We start from the raw sequence: 24,988 nt of genomic DNA, 5'->3' as shown, positions 1-24,988 counted from the left end.
ATTCTTCTGTCAGATACAGCTGCAAAGATGATACTCAGATGCTTGTCATGTCAGAATTTTTTTTGGTGTTAGACCAATTGCTCTGTGTGCCACATGAATATCCTTGTTTGCATGGGAAAAAAAAACAACCCTTGGAGGCATTTAAAAAGAAAATTTGTAAAGCAGATGAAGTGTAGTTCCTTTGAGCGGTCTCTGGTAGCACTCTGCCTGCCTTGGTTTGCATACTTAATTAGTCCTTACTGTCTTTTCCATTCTAGAACGTGGTCCAAAACCATTCCTGGCAAGGTTGAATTCTTCTCGAGCGAGGGTTCGGACACTTCTATTCCCATCCCCATCGTGCCGCTTCCCGGTGTAGACGACTCTTACCCACCCCAGAAGAAATCTTTCATGATGCTCAAATACATGCATGACCACTACTTGGACAAATACGAATGGTTTATGAGAGCCGATGACGACGTTTACATCAAAGGGGACAAACTGGAGAACTTCCTGCGGAGTTTGAACAGCAGCGAGCCCCTCTTTCTTGGGCAGACTGGCCTCGGCACCACGGAGGAGATGGGGAAGCTGGCGCTGGAACCGGGCGAGAACTTCTGCATGGGGGGACCAGGAGTGATCATGAGCCGGGAAGTTCTGCGGCGGATGGTGCCCCACATCGGCGAGTGCCTGCGAGAGATGTACACCACCCACGAGGACGTGGAAGTGGGAAGATGCGTCCGGAGGTTTGCGGGAGTGCAGTGTGTGTGGTCCTACGAGGTAAGGACGAGGGCACGGAGAATGAGGTGTGTGTTTTCAGGGGGGTGGAAGGGAGGGTGGGAGCGGCTGGCAGCCGGGGAGTGCTGTTGTGCCTCAGTTCCTCCGGAGCTCACCTCCCATCGCAGCATGGCCCTCCGGCTGCACGGTTGCTACGCTCTTTGTTTCCTACAAGTTTCACCCTGGGAGAGACCTGCACAAATACGGAAGCACAACAGTAAGGAGGGAAATGGAGCCTGACACTAGACGCATTGGGGTGAGGGGAGGAACATTCATCATTCATAAGCTACTTTTATTTAGACAGAAAGAGAATAAGCTTAAGTCCAAATGGCCACGGGCTCCTGCAGTCTTGATTGTCCGAACCTCTTTTATCTTCTTCAGCTGGGTGTGTCATGGTGTCTGGGTGGGAAACAGATGATACAATTGCCGTGTTTCTTGCTGCGGTTGAAATGCACAACGCCGACAGATGTTTGCCCTGGCAGGGACCGTTTTTTCCCCAAGCTACAGCCGTGGCAGAGATGTCTCGTGGTGGCTGGCACCGTGTGCCGAGCTGCCTCCCAGCCTCTCCGCAGCCCAAATCCGCTGCTGCTCGGGGGACTCGCTGCCAGCCCCATCCTGCAGACGCCTGCTCAGCAGGTCCTTGACGTCAGCAGAGACAAGCCACTGCTCTTAGACCGAAACCACCGGTGTGGCTGCTAATTTGGCTTCCTGGAGGGGGTGTGAAAAAGAGAGTGCCCAGCCTGTTTGTGGCAGTGTCCTGCTGCTGTTCCTGCTGGATGTGAGGGGCTGGCGGCTCCTCCCGGGGACAAGGGGGGCTTCTCCTGCCTGGGTGCGCGGGGCTCTTTGAAGTGAGTCCTGGGTGTTTACAGACTGTCTGATTGAAAAAACCTGCCGCGCTTGAGCTGCAGTTTCTCCTCCAGTGCCAGGGAAAATGCTGGTGGGTCTGTCTTAGAAATAAAGGAGAAGTTGAGAGCAGAAGAGGGGGTGAACAGTTTGTCTTTTTACACAAATGTTTATGATTTGTGCGCGACTATGGCTTTGTCCTTTTATGAGATGTGGTAAAGAGGATTCTTCTGCCCATGTGACAGAGGAGCTGTGGTCACAGATGACGACAGATACTGCTGCTGACCCGCTCTCTGACTGGCAAAGACTTGGGTTAAACTTTTGACACTGAATTTCTGCCCCCAAAAGCTGTTGCTTTGTTTCAGTTCACAGTTCAGTGATGGGAAAGCCTCTGAGGAAGGGAAAAGAGGTTTCCAGCTGCAGTAATTCATTCATATCTTTTGTTCATAAAGACTTTCTGGACTAACAGTGACTCTTCACGTTCCCTGCTTACAGACCTAGAACTAGCTTATGTATTGCCCATGTCACGGTTAGCCATTCCTCAGGAGTCAGGAACTTTTCCCACAGTTTTTAGCAGCATAAATTTTTTACCCTAGACTTTCTGAGTTGAAATAACTTTTGGTGTGAATGCCTGTACCATGTGTCATTTGATAACTTCCTGAAGGTCAGCATTTTGGTCTTAGTGAAACTGGCAAAGACTTCTTGGGTTTAATATGATCAAATCTGGGCTTGTTAGCATAAACTAGCTAACAGTAGCACACAACTGCACAGAATCAGATCAGGCTTTTCTCAAAGTCAGTGTTTTGATCAGCTTCTGTTAAATTATCTGTAATGCTGGATTCTCCCAAGTGCCATGAATTACCTAAAATTGGTTTGTGTGAACTGTATAAACTATAAGATGTTCAGCAGTAACCCCGGAGTATGAGATGTTAAGGCTCAGCTGTTTTGGAGAGGGAAGAGTTTAGGTGATGAAAGCACGCTGCTTCTGCGAGGAATAGGTCCACTCTCATTTAGTTGAAGCTTTTAAATTTAAAAACCTGTCATCTTTTCCTTTTTTTGACCTTGTCCTCTCATTGCCCCGACAACTAGATTAAACGTGCCTGGTATTTTATTTAAGATAAAGCAATAGCTGTGTGAAATAACACAGCTGTCGTAACAGCTATGCTAGGAAGGCTTGGTGTAAAAGCGACGTTTTCCGTGTCTTGTACATTTGTGAGCATCAAGTAACAGGCCACTGTAAGTGAAATGCGAAGTGTTGTATTTCAGTGAGCTTCTGACAGAGCAAAAAGTTTATCTGTGCCTGGTCTGCAGGGGCACAGACACCACATTCTTCATGATTTCTCTCAAACGGGAAGCACCAACAGCACGAAACCTAGGAAACAAAACCGTGTTAGCCTCAGAAAACCCAAACCTCAAACTTCTCTGTTTCTTGCACTTCCTATTCTGCAGGGTCTCAAGTGGCAGCACGAACGAGGAGCCCAGGTCGTTGCATCACCCCCCGCTCTTGGTTTTCGTTCTTAGCATCTCAGACATGGAAAGCCCTGCCACCTCAGCGTGGGTGTTTTCATTTTTTTCCCTGCACTGTTCTTGCGGTGGGCTCTGTGCCCAGAGTCGTTTTACTCATCTCCGTGAGTGTCACTGCCCCCTTTTCTCTGATTTTGGGATCCCACAATGTCTTTACTGTGCTGCTCATCTTCCCTGGCTCTGGCTCTGGTGTTGTGCCCAAATGCGTCTCCAGGCCTGGCTCTGTGTTTTTTTCTCTGCTCGCAGCAGTCTGTCTCAAAACCCTTTTTTCCCCCTTCCTGTGTTTCTGCCACTTTGCAGCTCTCTGCGGTGCCTCTTAGATCACTTCATTAGTGGCACCGCTTATTGCCCGCTTCAAGACTTGTAAAGATTTGTTCTCGCTCTTCCTGCCGTCGGGAGCTTTTCAGCAAATAGAGTAAAAGAATTGACACCATGATTCTTTGGACTTCCTGTTTCATCTCACCCCAGAAGAGAGGCAGCAGCACCATGTGTGAGCCTGAGGAGAACTGAAGCTCCCTGGATCTTTGTCTGACAAACCCAGGCTGCTGCTTCAGGAGCAGTTGGCAGCCCGTGATGGATTTTAGGCTCCTGTGACCAGGCTTGTAGCTGTTGCCCTACTTGAGACAAGGTCGAGTGAGTCAGGGATGAGACGTGCCTCTTAAAATCTAAGTTCTTTATGGCAAGGATTGTCATCATTGTAAACACAAAACCGAGAGTGTTACTGCTGTTTGACAAATAGCTGTAAAACTCAGCCCTATCTAGGGTGGAGCAGCCAAAGGTACGGATTTTACGCAGCAAACTGGAAGAAAAAAATCATGAGAAGAATGGAGCGGTGAAATCACCGAAGCATCCCTGTGGGAGCTTGATGGTTTATGAAGTGTTACAGAGCGCAGTCCTTCCTCTTGAGTGGTGCAAAAGGCTTGTACTGAACTTCTGGGAAGTGTTCTGCATTTCTAGTGGATACTGAGATTTTGGACCTCTGGCACAGTGATGGGTGTTTTTCTCATGAAAAGTTTACATATTCGAGTGTTCTTCCTTCTCATTTCCTCCCGCCAGCAGTTCTTCTGGTTCCTCTTGCGTGGCTGACAGACTAGTTGTGATTTCTCGTGCACGGGTTTCAGCTTCGATGACAAGCTCTCTCACCTGCGATTTAAACCATCCCGACATACTGTTAATCTCGCTTTTCATTCTGAGTCTAATGTTTCCTGTAAATGCATCTGGGGGCTGAGCTGTTGGAGGGCAGCTCTGGGGAAAAGGACCTTGGAGTCCTAGTGGACAGCAGGATGACCAGGAGCCAACAGTGTGCCCTCACGGCCAAGAAGGCCGATGGCATCCCGGGGGGCGTTAAGAGGAGCGTGGCCAGCGGGTCGAGGGAAGTTATCCTCCCCCTCTACTCTGCAGTCGTGAGGCCTCACGTGGAGTGCTGTGTCCAGTTCTGGGCTCCTCAGCTCAAGGAGGACAAGGAGCTACTGGAGAGGGTCCAGCGCAGGGCCGGTGAGATGATGAAGGGCCTGGAGCATCTTCCACATGAGGAAAGGCTGAGAGATGGGTCGGTCTGCTTGGAGAAGGGGAGGCTGCGGGGGATCTTATCAATATCTAAAGGGTGGGTGTCAGGAGGATGGGGCTGGGCTCTTCTCAGTGGTGTCCAGTGACAGAACGAGGGGCAGCGGTCATAAACTGGGAAGCAGAAGGTTCAACCTGACCATGAGGAAACCCTTCTTCCCTGTGAGGGTGACAGAGCCCTGAACAGGCTGCCCAGAGAGGTGGGGGAGTCTCCTTCCCTGGAGACTTTCCAAAGCCCCTGGACTTGTTCCTGTGTGATCTGCTCTAGGGGATCCTGCTCTGGCAGGGGGGGTGGGCTAGATGATCTCTAGAGGTCCCTTCCAACCCCTTCCTCTCTGAATTACGAACCCAGTGCTCTCAGCTTAGTGCTGTTTCGGCCTTGTTCCATCTCTGCTGCTGAGTATTGCTCTAATTTGTGTTTAATACCCTCATCTTAAGAGTGCTGGTAACTTTAATACAAGCTCTCTGTAGCTAGTAGAAATCAAGGCAGTGCTGATACGTATCCCATTGTTTTCTTCAGTAATAAAACCCTTCTGACACACTTTGGTTTCAGGTGATACCAACTGCTTCGTGTCCTACAGCACGATAGAAACAGCAGGATCCAACGGAGCAGCTACCTCTAACTGCTAATACAAATGCCCACTTGTTTGGTCTGGTTTTCCTTCTGTTCTGATCAAGGTAGTGGGAGAAATTAGGTGAGAAGCAGCGTGTCTGTGTGGAGGGGGGTTGTGCTTTCCTTCAAACCAGCAAGAAGTACTCTTAAATGTCCTGAAGCGAGGCAGGATTTTTTATAATACACATGGAAAACAAGCTGTGAGAAAGGGAGCGATCGCATCAGGAAACGTGGGCATCAAGGAAGAGTAGGTCCAATCTTTTGGGCATTAATGAGGGGAAAAAGCAGGGCAGTGGTGACTGGGGATAGCAGGGGGCTTCTGGGAGAAGGGGGATTTGAATTAACGTTTTGTGTGGTCTTTCATCTGGAGTAATTGAAGATAATTGCTACTTTGAAATTCACTGAAGTTAGGAAAGCCCTTAAAGTGCACATTATATCTGCCGAGTACATTGGCAGTGCCAGAACGTGCTGTTTCTGGAATGGGCTCTCCCATGAGCAAAACTGAAGTTTATGGCTTTCTCTAAGATAGCCAAACGTCAAAAAAAGGTAAGACCCACAGCGATCAATCAGAACTGAAATGCTGGGGACAGATGCAACTGTTAAGCACTGACCTTCAGTTCCCTTGCTTTATCCGCTGAGAAAGAACATTCCTTTATGAACGATAAAGGAGATTCAGCCAGTTTGTAGCTGGCTCATGTACAACATGTGGCACACAGTGACCTGGGCAGCGAGAGCTGAGCACCTCAGAGCAGGGCAGGATGGGTCTGTGAGGCGGTGCTTTGGGCAGGGAGCGCTGAAGCACCTCGGTTCGCCGCAGTCTCTGCAGAGCAAGGGCGTTGGGCTGTGATGTTTGGTCGTTCTTGCTCCCTGAACCCCGGGCTCCAGGCAGCAAATGTAAGACTGACGTGTCTTTGTGGTGGGAGCTGCATTCAGCTGCATTCTGAAATCAGATGCTTTATTATTGTCCCAGCTTCAAAGCTGGGACTTTCTTTTTTATGTCAGAGCATAGAAACTTAGCAAACCCTGGCAGCAAGGGATACTTGCCTCTTGCCATGTATGTAGCACCTCTTCATTCAAGAAGCCTACGATGTAAGTAGCGTGTGTGTGTGCAAAGAGGATACAAGCACACACAGTGTTTTATGATGGATGTTTATAAATCAGCTTTCCTCAAGCACTAAGTTTTACCTTTGAAACACTTTAGAGATGTCTGTTTGCTTCAGAGTGAGTTGGAAATGGATGGCCATCCATTCTGGGGATGGATGGAGCTCGAGCTTCATGAAGGTAATAAGGAATGACGTTTTGTCTGAGGACAGACAGGTAAGACTAGAGAAGAGCATTATCTGGGCAGGGAAGGTGATGCATGGGGCTCAGCGTGAGACTAAAATACATGGCTGATGTGACAGGGAGTCTGTGATGACAGTGTGGGAGGCAGTGTGGTATGAACCATGTGGTCTAATTTTAGTAGCAGTGTTTGCTGAGGAGGAGGGCAGAGAGGTCAAAGGAGAGAGCAAAGGCTGCAGTTTGGGTTTGTGAAACCAAGGTGTGGGTTAGGAGGGGTTGGAATAGGAGACAGAGATCTCAGATCTGCACCCAAGTCCTGACCTAGCTCTTTGACTTCAGAAAATGATTAAATATTTGAGAACCAAATATTTCAAAGAGGGAAAACTGACTTGACAGCACTAAGTCACTTCTCGGTGACTTCTGAACCCTGGTTGGTAAAGGTTTCTTGTAGAAATCAAGAACCACTTTGTATGTAACGTGAAGTGTTGTCCCAAAGTTACTTGTGTCTGGATCTTGCTGACTTTCTGCTGGCCATCACTAACAGAGGAAAGCTCTGTGATTTGTGCTTACACAGACATGACTCCCCAGGCCATGGAGGCTGTTTGAGACTGACCTAGTTGTTGTGAGCACATGGGTAATCTGTCCCTAGTTAGCTGGGTGACTTGATTTAATGCCTGAGCTGAGGGTTGCTGAAATGGGGACTTTGGTGTCGTGCAGGCTCTGAAGAGGCTTCAGCCATGAATCCAGCAAACAGCAGTAGTGCTTTTTTCCCCGGCTGTTGTCCTTTGAAGTGCAGTGGTTCGATTAGAAATTAGGATCTGTGCAGCCTGTTGAGTTTAGGGAGCCATCAGGATTAGTTGTTATCTTGAGGACAAGTCAGGAAAGGCTAATCCTTCATTGCATGCCAGGACAAAGAGCTAATAAAATAGCTCACCATCCCAGTTTCTTAATTAAGGCACACGGAAGATTCCTCAGGATTTGAGTGTGTTCTGTTGAGCAGCAATGGGGATAGGCAGAGGGAGGGAGGTCTGAGACGAGAGATTCCCAATGTATTTTTCTCTCCTGAACTGGTGGGAAGGCCACCTCTCTCTTGCAGAGTAGACTCTTGCTTTATGGCTCGCTGGGCTGTGAAGCTCGGGACTTGGAAGAAGGGGCGTTGGGCTGCGATCAGAGCTGCGTGCTGCACTGCCTCTTGGGGTGAATCCCATGTGGCTGGAGAGCTTGGAAGGACATAGTTAAATTCCAAACCCAGTAATAATAACCTGTGTAGTTGGTTCTCTCCCATAGGTGAATTATGTCTGACCAAACTTTGGGTTGGCAAGTTTCCTTTTCCATTTTATTTAGTGCTTGTTGCTGTGGACAAAAGATGAGGGTGGGAGAATAAACCGCTTCATGGCTACCTCTGTATAAACAGAATCTCTGTGAAATGTCCCATGTGACTAGGCAGAAAAAGTCTTTCTCAGCTGAAGTGGACCTGAAGCGTCTTCAGCTGGGGCTCTCAGTGGGGAAGTTTTTAGCTGATACATCTGTAGAGGGGAACTGTGACTTGGATGGTTTTCTGGGGGGATGTTAATTATGTAAATATGGAGAGAATATTTGCTTTTCTCCTCTCAATCTGTTGGAGCCAACTTCTGGATGCAGCTTAAAGCGCCAGCAGCTCGGAGGTGTCGGAGCCTGTAAGCATGGGAGAGAAAAGCCAGACTTGTTTGGTGATGGGAAGTAGAAATGATGATGTGGGGAAGGGGCTTAGTATAAACTAGCTGAGGTCACCGAAGGGATGGTAGAAACACATTCAGCTCAGATGCTCTCGGTGCTAGCTGTGTTATACTTGGAGTATGGTGTTTGGAGAAATATTTTGATTTTTGAAAATAAAAATGTTGAGTTATTAGAAGAAACAAAAAGTGGATCTTTTAAATGAATAGATATGATGAGGTTTGATTATTTGCTACTTTTATAAAAACAACTTGCTGTAAAACATCATTTGCTTCTGAACTTCGGGCGAATGAACGCAGGTAATTGCCCAGAGTTGCTTTAGACAGTGGTTACAGCCAGCCCTATCTGAGTGTGACTGTGGAGGCTTTGCTGATGCTTTTGCAGACAACAGTACGTAGCGGGTGGCTCTGCCTTGGCCAGCCCTGAGCTCTTCGGGCTGACAGCGTGCAAGGGCAGCCTCTGAGGATGCATCTGTCATCTCTACAGTTACATTTTGCCAGTTCACAGTGTTTGCTGGGAGACAGATTGAAAAGAGCTATTAACACCAAGTCACTCCTCACCTCAGCCTGGGCAGGAATTCAGTTTCTCTTTTCCTTCCCAATTGCCTACTCCTAAAGTCACTGTCCTTGAAGAACTCTGTGGTCCCCCAGTGTGGACAAGGCCAAAGATGGCATTCAGTGTGCTGTCCTGTTTCTTAATTTATAGTTTGCAGCTGCAATTACTAATGAGAATTGTGTATCTTGAGTCTTCCCGTACCTTGTACCCAAGTGCACTTCACGATGTCAGTGAGAAGCTTGCGATTTAGTCTGTGGTGGGAGATCCATTGGTTCATGGGTGAGCAGGGAAGATGGAAGATGACAACCTGCAACGCCCACTCCTTGCAGCAGGCAGGTAGCGGTTTGACTTGGCGCTCTGAGCTGATGGCTCTGTGGATGGTGTATGTAAGCTGACTGCACAGAGGATTAATTGTCCGGGATTTGTCTAACCTCATTTGCTGTAGATACCTCCCAGCTAAAGAGATGCTGCTTCTGTTATGTGTTCTAAAACCAACTGAGTTCTGTGGAGCACAGAACTCAGTTTTACTTTGCTGGACTGTTGCACCCTCTTTAATTGATCCTTAAAATGCTTAAAACATTTTAGCACTCATTTCCTGTGTTAGAAGCTTATCTGGACTCCTGGCGGTGCGAACTTTCATGGTTATCAGCTGGAGACCTCTTAAAATCTTGCCAGAAATCCTGATTGCCTGAAGGGTGGGGATTATCCTCCTGCGTGCCTAGACCAAAATGACCTTTATGTGTCACAAAGAAGTTGGGAACATAATTGGAAGGGTTTGGGGAGCTGACTGGTTTTGTTTTCTTAAATCCTGATGTTTCAGCTGGATCCGGGGGTCCTTGAGGAAAGGAAAAATGAGTTCTGGTTATTTCTGGCTAGTTTCTTACATTAAAGGGAATTTCTGCTGGTGTCCTTAGTGAGAGCAAGTTAGCTGTCAGTGGAACTTTCATGTGTGTGTTGAGCGAGTTAAAAGTGCTCTTACAATACTGGAGTAGAAGTTGAGTGATTTTTGTCAGGGGGATTCTTGAGAAGCGATTGAACTTCATGCCAGCTACTTGCAGCTTGTGTGCCAATGGTAACTTCAGTAAGAGCCAAAGCCTGCGTGTAATTTAAATTGCTGTTAGGGACCCAAAGTGGTTTTTGAGACCCTTTGAGTAGGAAACGTCTGTTTGTCCATTTATACTTTGTCCACACAGCAGTGTTGTACCCTGATGTGAAGTACTGCTGATAAGAGGAAAGCCTACTACAGCGAGCCCTCTTTCCCAGGTAAGCAGCCCAGGAATTTTTCTGCTCCATGGCAAGCTTTGCAGCCTCTTGTGCCGTTTTACTGTGCTGCTGGCAGCGACTTGCTCCCGGGGCTGCTGTTCTTGGTGGTCTGATGTCCTGGGAGCGTTGCTAGGATAGAGCAAACCGCTTCATTTGGCGACTGTTCTGGTTGATAGCTGAGAGCGTGTGTCAGTACAGGATGGGAACCCTAAATGTTTATGCAGAGCTGTGAGATGAGGCTCCTAGAGCCAGTGCTTTGGAGTCATTAGCTTAGAAAGAGGTTTAGGAAAAGGCACAACATACTCTTGTGTAATGAAGAGAGCACAGGTAGGGTCATGCCCACTGGATCTAAGCTCCATACAAGTCTCTGGGTTTAATCCTTCCAACTGAATGGCTTTAGGGAGCTCCAGCTGAGTGCTGTATTTTTGTTCTTGGAGGCAGTCTTTGGAAGCATCCGGTACTTTTTGTGGATTAAGCACAGGTTCTTAGATAGAGGCTAGGATTAGCAATGAAATAAATGGGAACCCATAGCTTGAACTCAGCCAGCAGTTCATTAGAAAGCAGAAAAGGGTAGTAGAAAGCTGCTTGCAGTTCCAGGAGTGCTACTGTCACCTTATTCCAGCTGCAAAGAAAAGCATGTTATCATTAAAACAAAGAAAAAGGCATGTTATCAGAGCACTCCAACCTTTGGGTTGCCCCAGCCTCTCTGAGCAGGCAGCCGGCATTGGGATGCCGCATCCTGGCCCACTGTCGTCTTGGCCGTGCGCAGACCTTGTGTCGGTGCGCTTCCCGCAAGGCAAGCACAAGTTTGTTCATGAAAGCTCGTTGCCTGCTCTTGCTCATGGTTGCCACTTCAGATTGGTGCAACCGCTCAGAGAAGCGCTCTGAGAATAGCAGCAGAGTATTAATGAAGGTTCCTCTGCTCGCAGACCTTCAGCGGGGTAATTACTTGGCAGTAACTTCTTCAAACCTTATTTGAATTAAAGCTGCATGTTTTGGCTGGTTATGTCACCACTGTATTAGGGAGGAATGCAGGAGAGAGTGCTAGTTTGCATTAACTGAGCTGCCTTAATCCTTTGTAACCATACTTTTTAATATGTTACTGTCTTGTCTAGGAGAAAACATTTGCCCAAGGGATGGCAGAGTTCACTCCTCAGCATCTCTGCGTAAGGGCAATGTTCTTTGTCCTTATTAGGGTCTAAGAAAGTTCTTAGGAAGTGGGTACTGAGAATTAATATCATTAAATTCTTCATAAATACTCGATGCGGGACTGTCTGTCTCTTAGGGCTGAGTTTTTTTACAAATCTTTTTTCCTACAGTCCCCCTCAACGTGTGGGTGCAGAGTGGGTTAAATGCCTGACCCAGTTTTTTTTAACGGTTTCATATAGACTTCAGACCAGATGTTTCACTAAAAACAATCTTGTCCAACTAGAGGGACTCCAGGACGTACACCTCTCACGTTCGTTGTCAGGGTCAGCAAAAATATCCTCCACTTTCTGTCTTGGCAAAAGAAATTTGCTTAACCTTATTGCAGATGCTTTGTCAAGAAACCTTACCCTTACCTCACTCTACCTTGTTTGTTTAACCTTATCACAGACTACTTAGCTGACATGTTTGGTTTTACATCCTTCTCCTGTGGAAGACATTTCCTAACATCTTTGGCCAAGGGGAACTTTATTTAAAAAACCCCCCTCAAACCCAAAACAACCAACAACTGGGAGACAATAGCCGATTTAATCTTCATAAAGCAGCAGGGCATTTACTTCCTTGGGATTGTTTGCAAACCGTGGCTTTTCCAGGTTTTGGACAGAGCAATTTTTCTTTAGCTTTTTCAAATAATCCTTTTTTTTTTTTTTCACCTCTCTGACTCCTTGGAGTTGAAAAGTGCACTGCAGTCACTGCGAGAAGCCTTTTGCAGTTGCACTTTGTCTTATTGCTGCGTTTTACTGGGCCCAGCTGGAAGCCACCTCTGATCCTATGGAATAATCCTGAAGTTTGCCAATGGTAGCATCGCTGCTGCGTGTGCTTGTCATGAGGAGAAACCGTCCACGTGGTTTCTTATCTTTTCTAGGCCAAAAATAACACCACAGCTCCTGCAGCCTTAAAGAATTAGCCTCACTTCAGAACTGGAAACTAGGGTGAAGGTGAAAAGGATATTTCAATATATACCAAACAGCAGCTGGGTGCCTAAGCATTGGGGTGAAAAGCCTTTGTCTGGAGCTCTGGGTGTTGAATCAGAAGTATTTGTGACCATCTTTTGCACGGACGCTACCGCAGGTCTGCTCAAGTCTGAGTCGGGCAGTGCAGTTCTGACACGGAACTGCGAGCAAGGAAGGTGGAAGGGGAGGGCAGTGCCATTGTCCTAGTCGCAGTGTGGCTCCTCCAGGTCCCTGGTGCGGCTCGGCAGAGGCGAACGGGTCATTCCTCCAGCCCGCGGCGTCTGCTTTGTGCCATCTGCCCTCGCGGTTCCCGGTGCAGAGGAAGTGTGAAATGTGTAACCCCGTTTATTCTGCGAGGTGGTCAGGGCCGTCTCCCTTACAGAAAATGCCTTGTTTCCCTTCAGCCCAGCACAAAGGCTCTTTTATAGCTGCTTGGCTATACATCTGCCGAGGTGCCTCAGACTGTTAGCACTGGTTACTGTTTGAGGTATGCAGCGCTGAGGCTGTGATGTACAGTGATATGTTGTTTATATGTTTCCTCCCTTTTGAGGACAGGGAGCTGTGCTGTGTCCTGCCCTGAACAAAGCTGGTGTGAGTTACATGATGGAGCGGTAGCCTGGAGATTTTCCCTTTAAAAGCAGGGCTGGAATCCTTCTGTTTCACAGTTTGAATTAAATGTCTGAATTTGGCAATGTGACTGGAAGACAATAGGACTTTCTCCTAGGGAAAAGTATGTTGAATTTCTGCTCCGGAGACAGACCTGGTTTGCAAGACAGTGTGCACCAGCGCGGAGGGTCCGCTGTCCTTCACAGGGCACTTGACAGCTGGAAAAAGACCCTGGTTTTCTAAACTTTTTGAACTTTGTTGCAGCCTCTGGATTAATTTCCCATCTCCTCCTCCCCCTGCTGCCAGGATATTTTTCTCCTCCATGTGTCCTTGTGCTTGTTTCATAAAGACTTTGCAGAAACCAGTCCTGCTCAGAAACGCACTCATCTTTCGAAATGTAGGGGAAAGAGCGAAAGGAGAGAGGAGGCTCTGTAGGCTGACAAAGTCCTGGTGAGTTCTAGATCTCGGATGTTTGTCTCCTTTGGCTTTCAAGCATCTTAAGGTTTGCCATCCCCTGGCTCCTGTGTTTGGTTTTCTGTTGGTGTTCTTTAACCCCACAAGACTAGCTGACAGTTCTTCAGTTCCATTCCCAAATAGCATTCTGATGCTGTCACTGCTGGCTTTTTGACTCCAAGTAGAGCTTGGGTGGAAAAAACCATCTTTTCATCAAATTACCATGAGATGGGTCTCATGGGATCAAGGAAGAGCACAGGCCTGTTTCAGGTTAAGCTTTTTTGCTTTCACGCTGATATTCTCTTCCGCTCCATTGGCAAGGATAAATACTGAAATGTGTTAGGTGAGTGTGGCAAAAGGTGACTTGGGGCAGGTCTGTGGTGTGTTCCACCACCACCCAGTCCCTGTCCCTCGAGAGCAGCAGCTCTGCCCTACCCAGGCCCTGGCGTCAGCGCCCGGCTCTTGGCTTGTGAACGTGCGCCTGTACTTGTTCTCCTCTCTGGGGAGTATTTCTTTCTTGTAGAAACTCTATTTAGGCTTTGAAGATGCAATTAGGCTTTTTGTGGCTTCTTTCACAAGAGGGTGAGAAGTTACTTTTCAACTTAATTTTAGACTGGCTGTCATTCTCGAGCAAGCTTGAAGAAGTGTGGTTTTGACCTTGCTCCCAGGGCAACTCAGAGGAACCTGATTTCCCAGTACATTGAGGGAACTGTTACCTCGGGTCTAGAATTTTGTGCTTCGGCATCAAAGCGCTTTGCAAACCTTTCCCATGCTCCCTCCGCCCCGTGGAACGAGAGCTCTCCCCGCATGGCACAGGGTTATCCCCAGGGTATGGGAGGAGGTACCGTCAGGGCAAGGTGTAGAGTGTAAGAGGTCCTGACTGTGTGTCCTGCAGCCAAACCACTCCTTCCCTCCCCTCTTTCACCAGTCACTTCAATTAAAATTCCACCGTCAGGGCTGAAGTGAGGTGAGGCAGGAGCAGGCTTGTTTTCAGGAGGGAGAACCGAATTTTCTGACAGAATGGGCCCTTTCCGAGAGCGGGCTCAGGAAACGTCCCCTCCCCACCAGTTCGGTGCAGAAAAGTCACGGGTAGAAATTGCAAAAATAATCAGCATCATCTGCTTCAGTTCCCAGAGGGCATCAAAGAGTGAACGAACTGAGCCCTGAGGAGACAAACCTGCGGTTCCCCATCAGCCTTCCTGAACCGTGACCCCAAGCAGCCGTTGAAGATGATTTCTTAATAAAGCTGGGGGGAGCCAAGGGGGGTGGTGGGGTCAGATGGGACCCTGCTGGCACTGGGAGCAAGTGGGAAAGAACCTCCTGAAGGTGGAAGGTGATGAAAACAAGAGAGGCCGAGGGAAACCCGGGGGGGAGTCCGAGTAATTTCAAATATGCTACACAGAGGTCCCGTGCGCAGAGATAGGAGGAAACCAAACTGCTTTGGCATTTGTAGGATCAGGCTGGCTAAAATAACTGCTCTTGTGCAATGCTCTGCGGAGCGGTTGCGGAGCAGACGTTGCTCCTTTTGTAACTGCCGCTCAAAGCGGACCAGTTTCTTGTCGGGAGGGAGAATCCATTTGCCTGTGTAAATCGGGGAGCTGTTTTCCAGGTGTTTGCCTTTGCAGAGGGCCAACACGGTGCAGAAAGTGGAGGTGGGAGGTGCTGAGAGTGGAGGAGAAGCAGGCGCTGAAGAAACTGTCTCCTTTAGGACAATGTGAGCCTTACACATGCTTAAGCCTCCTTGCAGAAAGTTGTTGTAATGAGAATATGGGAGCTGGGGGTAGGCAGAGGGGGACTGAGACACGCTTTCAGAAAGGAAATCAGTCTAAAGTAAGTGCAAGTAAACAGGGAAATGTTACAAGGTGAGAGCTAAAGAACAACCTGCTCTTTTCTCTGGCTCTTGCTGTGACAGGGCTCTAATCCTTAAAGCCGGAAACCATATCTGATGGGCTACAATAATCTTATTTTTTTCCTAGATGTAGAACTCCCCTATGTCTGTCTCCCCCAGGCAAGGAGGAATACCTGCCAAGAGAGCAGTGCGCTCTGGGACTCGGCTGCTTCGGCGTGCTGGCAGAACCATCCTGCCCTGAAGTGACAAGAGTGATGCTGACGGGCCACGTTCTGCTGTGGCATCCGAGTTAAATCTAAGTGTGAGCACTCATGCGCCTGACTGATGGCCAGCATAGAGAAACCACTAAGCAGCCTGCATTGTAGTGGGTTTAATTTCATGCCTAGTTACCGTGCACAACAGTCAACTCTTTATCCCAAAACAAGGTTTGAAAGTGACTTCTTGGAGTGTGTTTTCTTCCTGTCCAAGCAGAGGGTGTGCAATGAAGAACAGTGGCTTGGGTTTTGTTTTCTTTTGTAGCCAATATAACGTCACCGCTTGTCTTTTGTGTCTGCCTCTCTTTGTGTGGCGGGACAAAAACGCCGTCTCCAGTTTGGGGTCGGTGCCAGTTTTATCAATATGATGTTTATACAGAGAGGAAAGGAGCTGCGATGGTTCTTGTGGTGCCTCAATGGTAAATAATAGTAAAATATGGCTATCTTAATATTCTGGTTAGAGTCCCCTGATTGCCACACATTGGCAAGCACCCCTTTTCATGTAACTGTGGTTAGCTAAAGTAAATGTTCACATCCTTGTGTGTGCTGGAAGATAACAGAATCACTGTAAAATATTCCAGATCCTGTTCCTGAGCATTGTCATTTGGATGATGCTATCGCAGATTGCATTTTTTTACTTTGAAATCCTGGAGTAGAGCTGCTGCAGACTTTTCTAGATCAGTCTTTGGGAATAAAACCATAGCTATAACTCTGAAACTCGGAAATATCCATAGAGACTCAGTCCTGCGTCGCACACCCGACAATAATGAGCACTGAAAGCTAAACTGAGCCCATTGATATGTTGATGATCAGTACTTTTTTCTTTCTGATTAACATTCAACCTGTGTCTTCTATAACGTTTCAAACAAACCATGGATTGTCCATTCTTCTTAGATCCAGTTGCCTGGTGGATTTGAGCCCATCCTGCCAGAGAAGTTGCTGGCACCGTATCCTGTTAGGGCAGTATCCGTGTTGGCCCGTGGTGCTGTGGTTGTATGTATGATCCAATTGGGGTTGTTCTTCGTTCCCTCAGAGTGGTCCTGGGGAGGTGGCAGACTGACAGCCTGGAGCGAGTTCCTTTTGTTTGACCCGCTGCGACGCGGAGCCTGTAATCCCGTGTGGATTGCTGCATCCCAGCTAGGAGTCTGCGTGTCGTGCAGAAAGTGCGAAGGGCTGCGTGCTGCAGGCTTTGCCTTGGAAAGCTCACGTGCCAGGAGATTTGAGAGGGACGCTGTAAATGGCAGGATACACACAGGACCGTGGGCAGCATTAAGGGAGCAAGAATAGATGCAGATATTTTTAATGATGTTTTCAGTTAATTCAGTTTAGACAAGCAACCTGGTAATGAGAGGACTTCTTGTGTGTGCTTTAGGAGAGGTTCCTTGATGTCCTCTTGGCTGAGCTGCTTTGGGGTCCCCCTTAGCTCCCATCTCTCCCTTTTGCCTTGTCACCTGTGTGTGCTCCCAGGGAGCGGCCGTATGGGTTCGTTATGGGACCTAGGGTGGGTTCCCTGCAGGAGCTGTGCTGGGGTGAGCCTGGGCTCGCTGGAAACCCCAGCCATGGAAGGAGGCGAGCTGGTGGCCAGCATGGGGTTGGGGATAAGCTATCCTGTGGTTCAGGGCCATAGGAAGGTATTTGCATGAGGCGTGTAGCATTGGGCAGGCTGTCATCTCCCGTCCTGTACCTTTGCAGTATGTCACCAGCCCTTGGCAATTGTCCTTTAGTCTTTGGGAGCGGGGACTCAAATGTACTGGTTAACTGGGCTGGGTTGGCAAAGCTCACGACTGTCAGGTACGGCAAATGTCACACCGGTCTCCCGAAAGGGCATGAGGAAGGATACATCTTGGGTGGCCAAATACACCTTCCCTTCTGCCCTCCGGCACTTCACTTGAAGGTCAAGGCTGAGAGGTCTGCTTTTCGTACCAGGATAGCCTGGGAAACTCACTGGCATGTAATGTCAGTGGAAATAGGGAATTATTAACATCTGAAGGGGAATTAAACGTAAGGGCATACAGGGAGCGCTGGGCACGCTCATCTGTGGGTCATACATCCCGAAACACAGCTACCACTGCACAGGACTTCATCTGGTGGGTAAATCTCCTCTTGCCCAAACCACAGCACATTTGACAGCGTGATAATTTGGAGAGATGATAGATCACACTGTTTCTCTGTCTTGTATTTGTGGGGAAATGCTGGAACAGTTAGGGATTTGCACATGTGCATATGCACCTCTGCTCTCTGATGGGAGAAGGTGCAGGGGGAAAGATGCTCTCTTGGTGGTTCTACATCTTCCCCCGGGAGCTCTCGGGAACTGGAGCCGTTGGGAGTGGGGAAATAAGGAGAGCAAGGGGCGGAAGAACCTGTGAGGCTGATCCAGGCTTTATTTCTTGCTCTACAATGAAGATGAACTGGCTGGCTTGATTGATTTCGGTTTGCTGCAAATCTCATCTGCTCAGCAAGCTGCTGAGGAAACTGCTGGCAGTGTCTCCAGGTAAGAGTAATAAAAGCCCAAGTGGTTATAATATTATTTCATTTATAACTGAAATACGTAGGGGATGGCTGCAACAGAGCGCTTGCGTGGAAGGGCAGGCAGCTCTGCTGGGGGAGCAGCAAAGGCTGGGGAGTGGCTCAGGCTTCACGGGGCTCAGGATGTGAGCTTTTTTCCTTTTTTTTTTTTTTTAAACAAAAAAGAAAGATTTCTAGGAAATGCAAGATGAAGTGGTCTTTGTTCGGACTGGCCATGCAATCCCCTCATGCGCAAGCACTTTATCATGCCAGTTAGGCTGTGATGGGTGATGTATTACAGTAGCTGGCTTGTTACTCAGTGTAACTGCTGCTGCCTTTATAGCTGGAGAAAACCAGGCGGTGAGCTTGCTTGGAGCAGTTCAGTGCTAAATTTGCTCTTAAAGCCCTTTCAGGGGAAATCTTTGTGGCAGAAGGCTTTCAGGTTTATTAATTGGTCTAATTTCTCTACCCTAATGAAAGAAAGCTTAAATCATTGCAAAAGTAAAGAATCCGGTCCAGGTAAATTTATATTTTGTGAGATAGCATTATTACGAAAGAGAAAATTGTAGCTATTCAGAAATATCTTAGAAATGCCTTTTGCAGTCGTAAAATGGAGTGAAGGTACTTTTTTTTCCTCTTGCATTTTCTTCCCTTCCTCTCCCCTCCCAGCAAAACTTTGCTGGACATGTCTGGACAATGAATGCTCTTTTGTAGGGATGAACACACAATCTCTGAGGTTAAACTTGCTCTGTATGGTGTTTGCACTCAGATAAAGCTCTTCTATACATGACATTTCCTGCATTATTGCGACTAGCTTTAAAAAGGGGTTTAAGGAAGACTTCACTTAAGCAAGTATGTACTTAGCTTGAGCTTCCCTTTTTAAAATGTCAGTGTCACCTAACAAAGCCCTTAATGCCTCCTTCAGCGTTGCAGCTTCCCGGATGTGGTGCCTGGGTGATCCGTGAGCTTAGGGGATACAGTCAGGCAGTTCTTGCTGTTGTGTGTTTGGGAGCTGCCTGTAGTGGCTGTGATTAAGGGGGGGTACCTCTATGTATTCCTGAAGTTGTGCATCACACCCCTTTGCTGGAGCGAAGGCCTGCAGTTTGTAACTCACCAAAGAAGCTTCTCAGTCGAGGAGAACTTCAGGTAGAACCTCAACACAAGGCTTTTCTTAGCACATCTCTCCCAGGAGGAGCCTATGCGTATTGTATTTTTTAAAAATTCCTAATACCTTTCAGGAGTATCGCTGTTAGGGCTTGACGTGCAGTGCGCAGAGTAGGCACAGCATTGCACTCTTTGCTTCCTGTGAGCAGCCATGTGTCCACTTTCTGACTCAAGTCACTCCTCTCCATGCATTTAATTGCTTTTTCCTCTTTATTTTACTTCTATTTTTCTTTTACAGATTTGGCCACTGCTTTTGAAATTGTTCAAATTTCCATCTTAACTAGATGAGGCTACCCACTGAAGCTGTCTTGCTTTTAATGCTATTCAGGATGTGTCTTTTTTTTTTTTAAATCGTTCTTTTTTTCTTCTTCAGTCAAGTCTACAAAGAATGCTCTGTTTTATGTGTTTTATATGTATGATTTCTTCTTAAAGGACAACTCATTTCCTCTACTTTAGAGGTATTTTCTTAAATCTGTCACTTCCTGTCTCTTTCTTGGCTGTCTGATTTGCCAGTTTTCACATTTTTTTTTGGTAACTGTTCCGCTCACTAACTTCTCAAGTCCTTTGGGAATTGCATTTTGACCAGGCGGGGTGAAACTCTGTTTTTTTATTTTTCTGGCAAGAAATATTTGATGATTAATTTAATTGCTAAATTGGCTTCTAAGCAGAAGCAGGCTTGGAAAATCGAAGGGGAATGAATCATGCCCATTTAACAGAAGGGACTTGAAAATGTGGAGGCTGCACTAAAGATGTTAGTGAAAACCAAAGTGCACAGTAGCTACCAAAGCTTTCAGTATTTTATCATACTTAAGACCTTTTTTTTTTTGACTTCTTGCTGGCTTTCACTGCTTTTTGCCTGCCTGAAGAACAGACCATTCCCTCCCAAGAGAGCAAAGTCTTCTCATCTCTGGGGAGCACTAACTGGCTCTGAGACTGAAGCCGCTGGAGCTTCCGAGTCAACACCCGAAAATCCGCATACCAGCACACAGTACATGCACAGGGACACCCACAGATGGAGCTTTTCAGAAACTAAAATGTGATCCACAACCTCTCTGGAGTTGGAGAGCGAAGACTTATTCCATGAGCTGGTGGCACGTGAATGACCAGGTCGAACGACTCTGATCCACTTCTTACAGCCCCAGTGCCCACAGACTGCACTGAGGCCTTTGTCCTTCACCTGTCCTGCTGCAAAAGGAATAGCTTTGGGCTCTGGTTCTTTGTGCAAAACCAGCCTTGTGCTTGCAAATGTTTCTACAGACAGGTCTGAACTCTGGATTGAACTGTCTTCAATGTGTATAGGAAATTAATTCTGGTATAACAGAGCTCAGTTCACAACAGCAAGTGCTATATCAGCTAACATTTAAGATCATGTGGGTTTTTTTAAATTTACTTATACTGAAATACAGGTGAGTTACTTAGAAGCAGCTCTTACAAGACCTGGCATAATGTTGAATTTTCCTCTGAGGTAAATGGGTGTAACTTGATCAGGTAGGAAGGTTATGCTAATTCACATCAGCTAAAGGTTAGGCTTAGACTTATGTAGTCACATACAAGTACTACAAGAAAATAGTAAGGTATAAAGGATGTTTTTGTTCAGTGTTTTATTAAAACAAATTGTCCCTTTTGAAAAAGCTGCTGCCTGAAAGACTACGTGTCTTAGTTACAGCGAGCTCAGCTTCATGGGACTCCAAAGGCATTATTACAACCGCTGTAATTACCCAAAATAGCTGTTCTGTACATGAGATTGTCATGACCTTAAAGCTTTGCATCTTGGGCTTTTGCAGGACTGGGGTCCAGTAATTATCTAGCAGGGAATTTCCCTTTGAAATCCAGGAAATGCTTTATAAATAAAGTGTGTGTGTGTGTGTGTCAAGCTATAAAATGTCTGATATTTATTAGCTATATAAGATTTGCTGTTGGTATGAGATGTCAATAACATCTTGCATATACTGTGGCTTGGGAAGAAATGAGAATTTAGGGAGAATTTAGGAATTTACTGTGTTTGGAGAGGCAGGAGAAGCAGTTTTATTACAGGTTGTTAACCTGTTTTGCCAGCTGTCTCCATTGGCTGGGTGAGAGATTACTGCCACGAACAGTGCTATTGGGGTGCTAGATTTGATGTTTGAGGTTAAATTAAGTGAGGGAAAGAAATGAGAGATTACTGATGTGAAAAATGTTCTTGCATAGATAAAACCATTAGTGTTATTTCATACATTAGTACATGACATTTCTTATATAATGCACATGGAACACTGAAGTCTCCAAGATAACTGGAACTTAAAGAACTACTTTCCTGCAATCCCTAGATAACTACGTGGAGTTGTTGTGCGTTGTTTGCCGTGCGTTAATTCAGACATGCAAATAATGACTGAAGGACCATATTTCCGTAGTGCAGGAAGTATTTTCTGAAGAACCAGCAGCCCTGATAGGTCTCAGCATTGTACTGAACATGGACCTATCCTTCACAAATCCTTTTTTTGCTGCTTAAGCTGTCTCCAACTGCAAATCTTCTAGTTCTACTCAATTTTAATTATTTTAGTATTTACTTTCCAGTAAATGTTAATACCCTGAGATTTGCTATTGATGGTTTTTCCATTATTTATGTAGCAGTTGAGCAGAGCCAATATAAATCTTATTGGTTTTGAGCATTGTTGATTTTTTTCTTAAAGGGTTTTGGGTGTTACAAGGCGGGCGTAAAAGAAAACACAGCTTCGGTTCATGCTGTCATTCTGTACAACTGACTGGTTTGGTGCTTCCACAGCTGAAGAAATTAACAGATGTATTGTGCAAATTGTCACATAAATTGAGATCTAAAACGCCCGAGTGCGTGAGTTCTATGTGCAAATTTCTGAACTGCCATCTTTTTTTTGAAGTGTCGGTACAGCATTCAGTGCCTGGGATGGGCTTTGACCTACAGGTGGGAAAAGTAACAGGAAAAAATAATCACAGAATCACAGAATGGTTTGGGTTGGAAGGGCCCTTAAAGCCCACCCAGTCCCCCCCCCTGCCATGGGCAGGGACACCTTCCACTAGACCAGGTTGCTCCAAGACTCATCCAGCCTGGCCTTGGACACTCCCAGGGATGGGGCATCCCAGCTTCTCTGGGCAGCCTGTTCACAGCTTCACCATGGCCCTCCCAGGCCATAATGGTGCAGTAGAAGTGAAATTGCCTAAATGGAATGGGGTAGGCTGTTTTTGTAATAAAAAAGAGTAACAGGGCTTGATGATGTCTGTAATCTTTACCTTTCCTCTCTTGAAATCTCAAGGGAGAGCCCAAGGCTTCATCCTTGCTAATCCTGTGAGGGCTGTGCTTAGACATTTCTGTGTGTCTCAGCCTCTTTTTCAGTTACTTTTTCATTAATCACTTGGGAGATGTGTTTTTTCCCTCTGAGTTGTGGGAAACAGTGTCTTGTCTTAGGATCAGAGAAGAATACCTTACTTATGCTGTTAACCAGTCCCTTCACATTTAATTTATCACTTTATAGATATTTGTAAACACTTTAGTGGATCATACTTCCTCTCCTTTCAAACTAATGACATCTTGCCTTTGTCCATCTGTCCGCGGTCTGCCATATGCTTGGGTAGTTTGTCGCCGTGTTGGGTTCTTCCCTGACACTTGCAGTTTTGCAGCCAGCTTTCTGGCAGGAACATTTGCAGAAGTTGGAGTAAACGTAGGATTTTAACTCCCCAGCCCTGAACACGGGGATACCATTAATATATCCCAAAGCAACAGCCGTTTTGCTGCACGGATGATTCAGGTGCTGTCTAGCTCACACTGTGTAAAAACACTATGGCTGTCTTTTTGCGGGAAGGTCTGTCAGGGGCTGTTAAACGTAATGGTCCAAATGCAGTTTCCAGCTCAGCAAACTCTTCGACTGCTGTTTGCTGCAAGCTGGAGGGCAGCGTGGGCGCAAGGACAGGATGTCTGCCCTGCCGTGCGGATGCTTCCCGGAGGAATTCACAACTGCCCACTGTCAGACAAGACGTTAGCCAGGTGGGTTCAGTCGGCACAGCGTGGCTGCTCCACGTTTATGTTCTTAAGGCCCTTCTGGTGCCGCCTCTGTTTTACCGAGTTGTCCACATTCGCCAGCTGGCTTGTAAACTCTGGATGCGTGTCATCTGGTTTCACTGCGTCAACGGGATGAAACGAGATGAAATACCTGAACTGTTCCTCTGACCTGTTTTTTCCAGTACTGTGGGCTTCTCTGTTGCATGAGAAATGTGAGTGAAGGCTTTCACCGGCTCGGTGTCACCTTTTGGTTTCATCCTGCGTATTTCAGTGATGGGCTCCTCTCCAGAGCTTTCCCTCCCCGGATGGGTTTGTGTCACTGCTGCTGTTTAAACTGTTTGTGATGTTGGTGTTTTAAACAGCATTGCGCTTTGAAAATTGTACTGCTACTCTGTGGCCAGGGGTTGTCTTCTCCCATGTACCCATTTCTCCACAGGTTTTAATTTCTGGTGCTTTTCAGTCTTTTCCTCCAACCAAGTAACTTGTGTGCCGTTTTCTTTGTGGTTGGGGCGGATTTGCACTGCTTCGCCTCCGTGCTTTGCCCTGAGAAGTAGCGATCAGTTTGCTCTGACTGGTTTTCCTCCTGTGACCTGGAAGATCTCGTGAGCACATTCAACAGCCTTTGACCTCTACTGTCTACCTGTTAATATTTTTCTTTGGATTCCTACCATCCTCTGGAGCGTTGCCTCTTACTAATTGACAGCTAAGTAGGGCAAACATCATAAAGGGCAGCTTTTCCAGGAAGAGCCTCTTTAATGGCTGATGGCTGATGGGAGGGGGTTCTATCTGTAGACTTTCCCTTTGCTTAATGCAGGTTCAAGTATTGCCATTCCAGCTGGTATGTGGAAGCGCTTTGTTAAAGGTCAGTGCTTCGTACTTGAAGGTAGTGATTAATAAAGCTTCATGGTATAGGACTATTTTTTATGTTAGAAAAAGAAATGGACATCTGAATGTGTGTATTCCAGTAATACCCATCTTATGCTTATGCAAGCATTTCTGAGATGTTGGCAATTGTGTCTTTTGCTTGCTTTGAGAGAAAAGATTACTTGGAGACAAAAGACCAAAGGGACCCTCCTGTATTAGGAAAGACTAAGAAGTGCTGAGCCAGCGGCTTCAATTCTTACCTGCTCACTGGACTTTGGCAGATTTTGCAAGCAGTATTCTGCATGATTGCCCCAACTTGGTACCAAGTTGTTTGAGTGTGTGCTGTCTCCTGGTTTTCACCAACAGTCCTTGGGCTTTCTTCCTCCTCTGTGTCCTGGGAGCACGAAGTGGAAAACTTCCTTGACCGGTCTACGATGCTAAATCTTCTTGTCAGTTGAACTTTCAGTTTATATGTGGGGCTGGGTTGCTGGTAATTAGAATGCCTTGTCTTGTTCTCTCCACTTCCTTCTCTTTAAATCTGCCCTGTCCTTTACAGCACTCCAAAGGGCACTGCGGCAGTCAGGGAACACCTGAACGGTGCAATGTGGAGCCAAAAGCTTTTTAAACTTAATTGAGTTTAATATCCTTTCTAAAGAAATTTGGCCTGGGGCTAGGTGTGTGCAGGTGGGAAGGATGGAAAGACTCATCTGCTTTTTTCCTAGTGATGTCTCATGGTTTAAGAACAGCACCTAGGTGGTGTGTTTTTCTGCTATCAATACTGCTGAATCAGGGTTTCTGGCTCTTAGCGTTTTTGTCAGATGTGTGTTTCTTCACCCTCCTGTAGGAAACATTTCCATGGTTGGAATAGAGTCGTTTGGCTGGTTAAGCTGTGCCTAACCTACAGCGCTGGGTTTTGACCCCTGCGGTTACTTGGAGACCCCGCTGGTGCCAGGGCGGTGGGTGTGGGAAGAGGCGCTTCCCACTGGCCCTGCCAGGGAATAGCCATCTTGTTCTCGTCAC

At 46.8% G+C, this 24,988-nt stretch overlaps 1 protein-coding gene across 1 annotated transcript in view; it reads left to right on the top strand.

The window, feature by feature from the left end:
- Positions 1 to 257: 257 nt before the first annotated feature.
- The window catches only part of CHSY1 (chondroitin sulfate synthase 1), a gene marked incomplete at its 5' end in the record, with an annotated part of 66,194 nt that continues 41,463 nt past the window's right edge, over positions 258 to 24,988 (top strand). Inside the window, one exon of the mRNA XM_010159150.1 lies at positions 258 to 753. Within this exon, the coding sequence (XP_010157452.1) occupies positions 258 to 753 (496 nt within the window). The remainder of the gene's footprint in view (positions 754 to 24,988) is intronic.

The sequence above is a fragment of the Eurypyga helias genome, unplaced genomic scaffold (assembly GCF_000690775.1).
Source record: "Eurypyga helias isolate BGI_N326 unplaced genomic scaffold, ASM69077v1 scaffold4059, whole genome shotgun sequence".
Taxonomy (NCBI): Eukaryota; Metazoa; Chordata; class Aves; order Eurypygiformes; family Eurypygidae; genus Eurypyga; species Eurypyga helias.
Note: the sequence above shows the minus strand (reverse complement) of the source record. Positions and strands in the feature narration are given on the sequence as shown.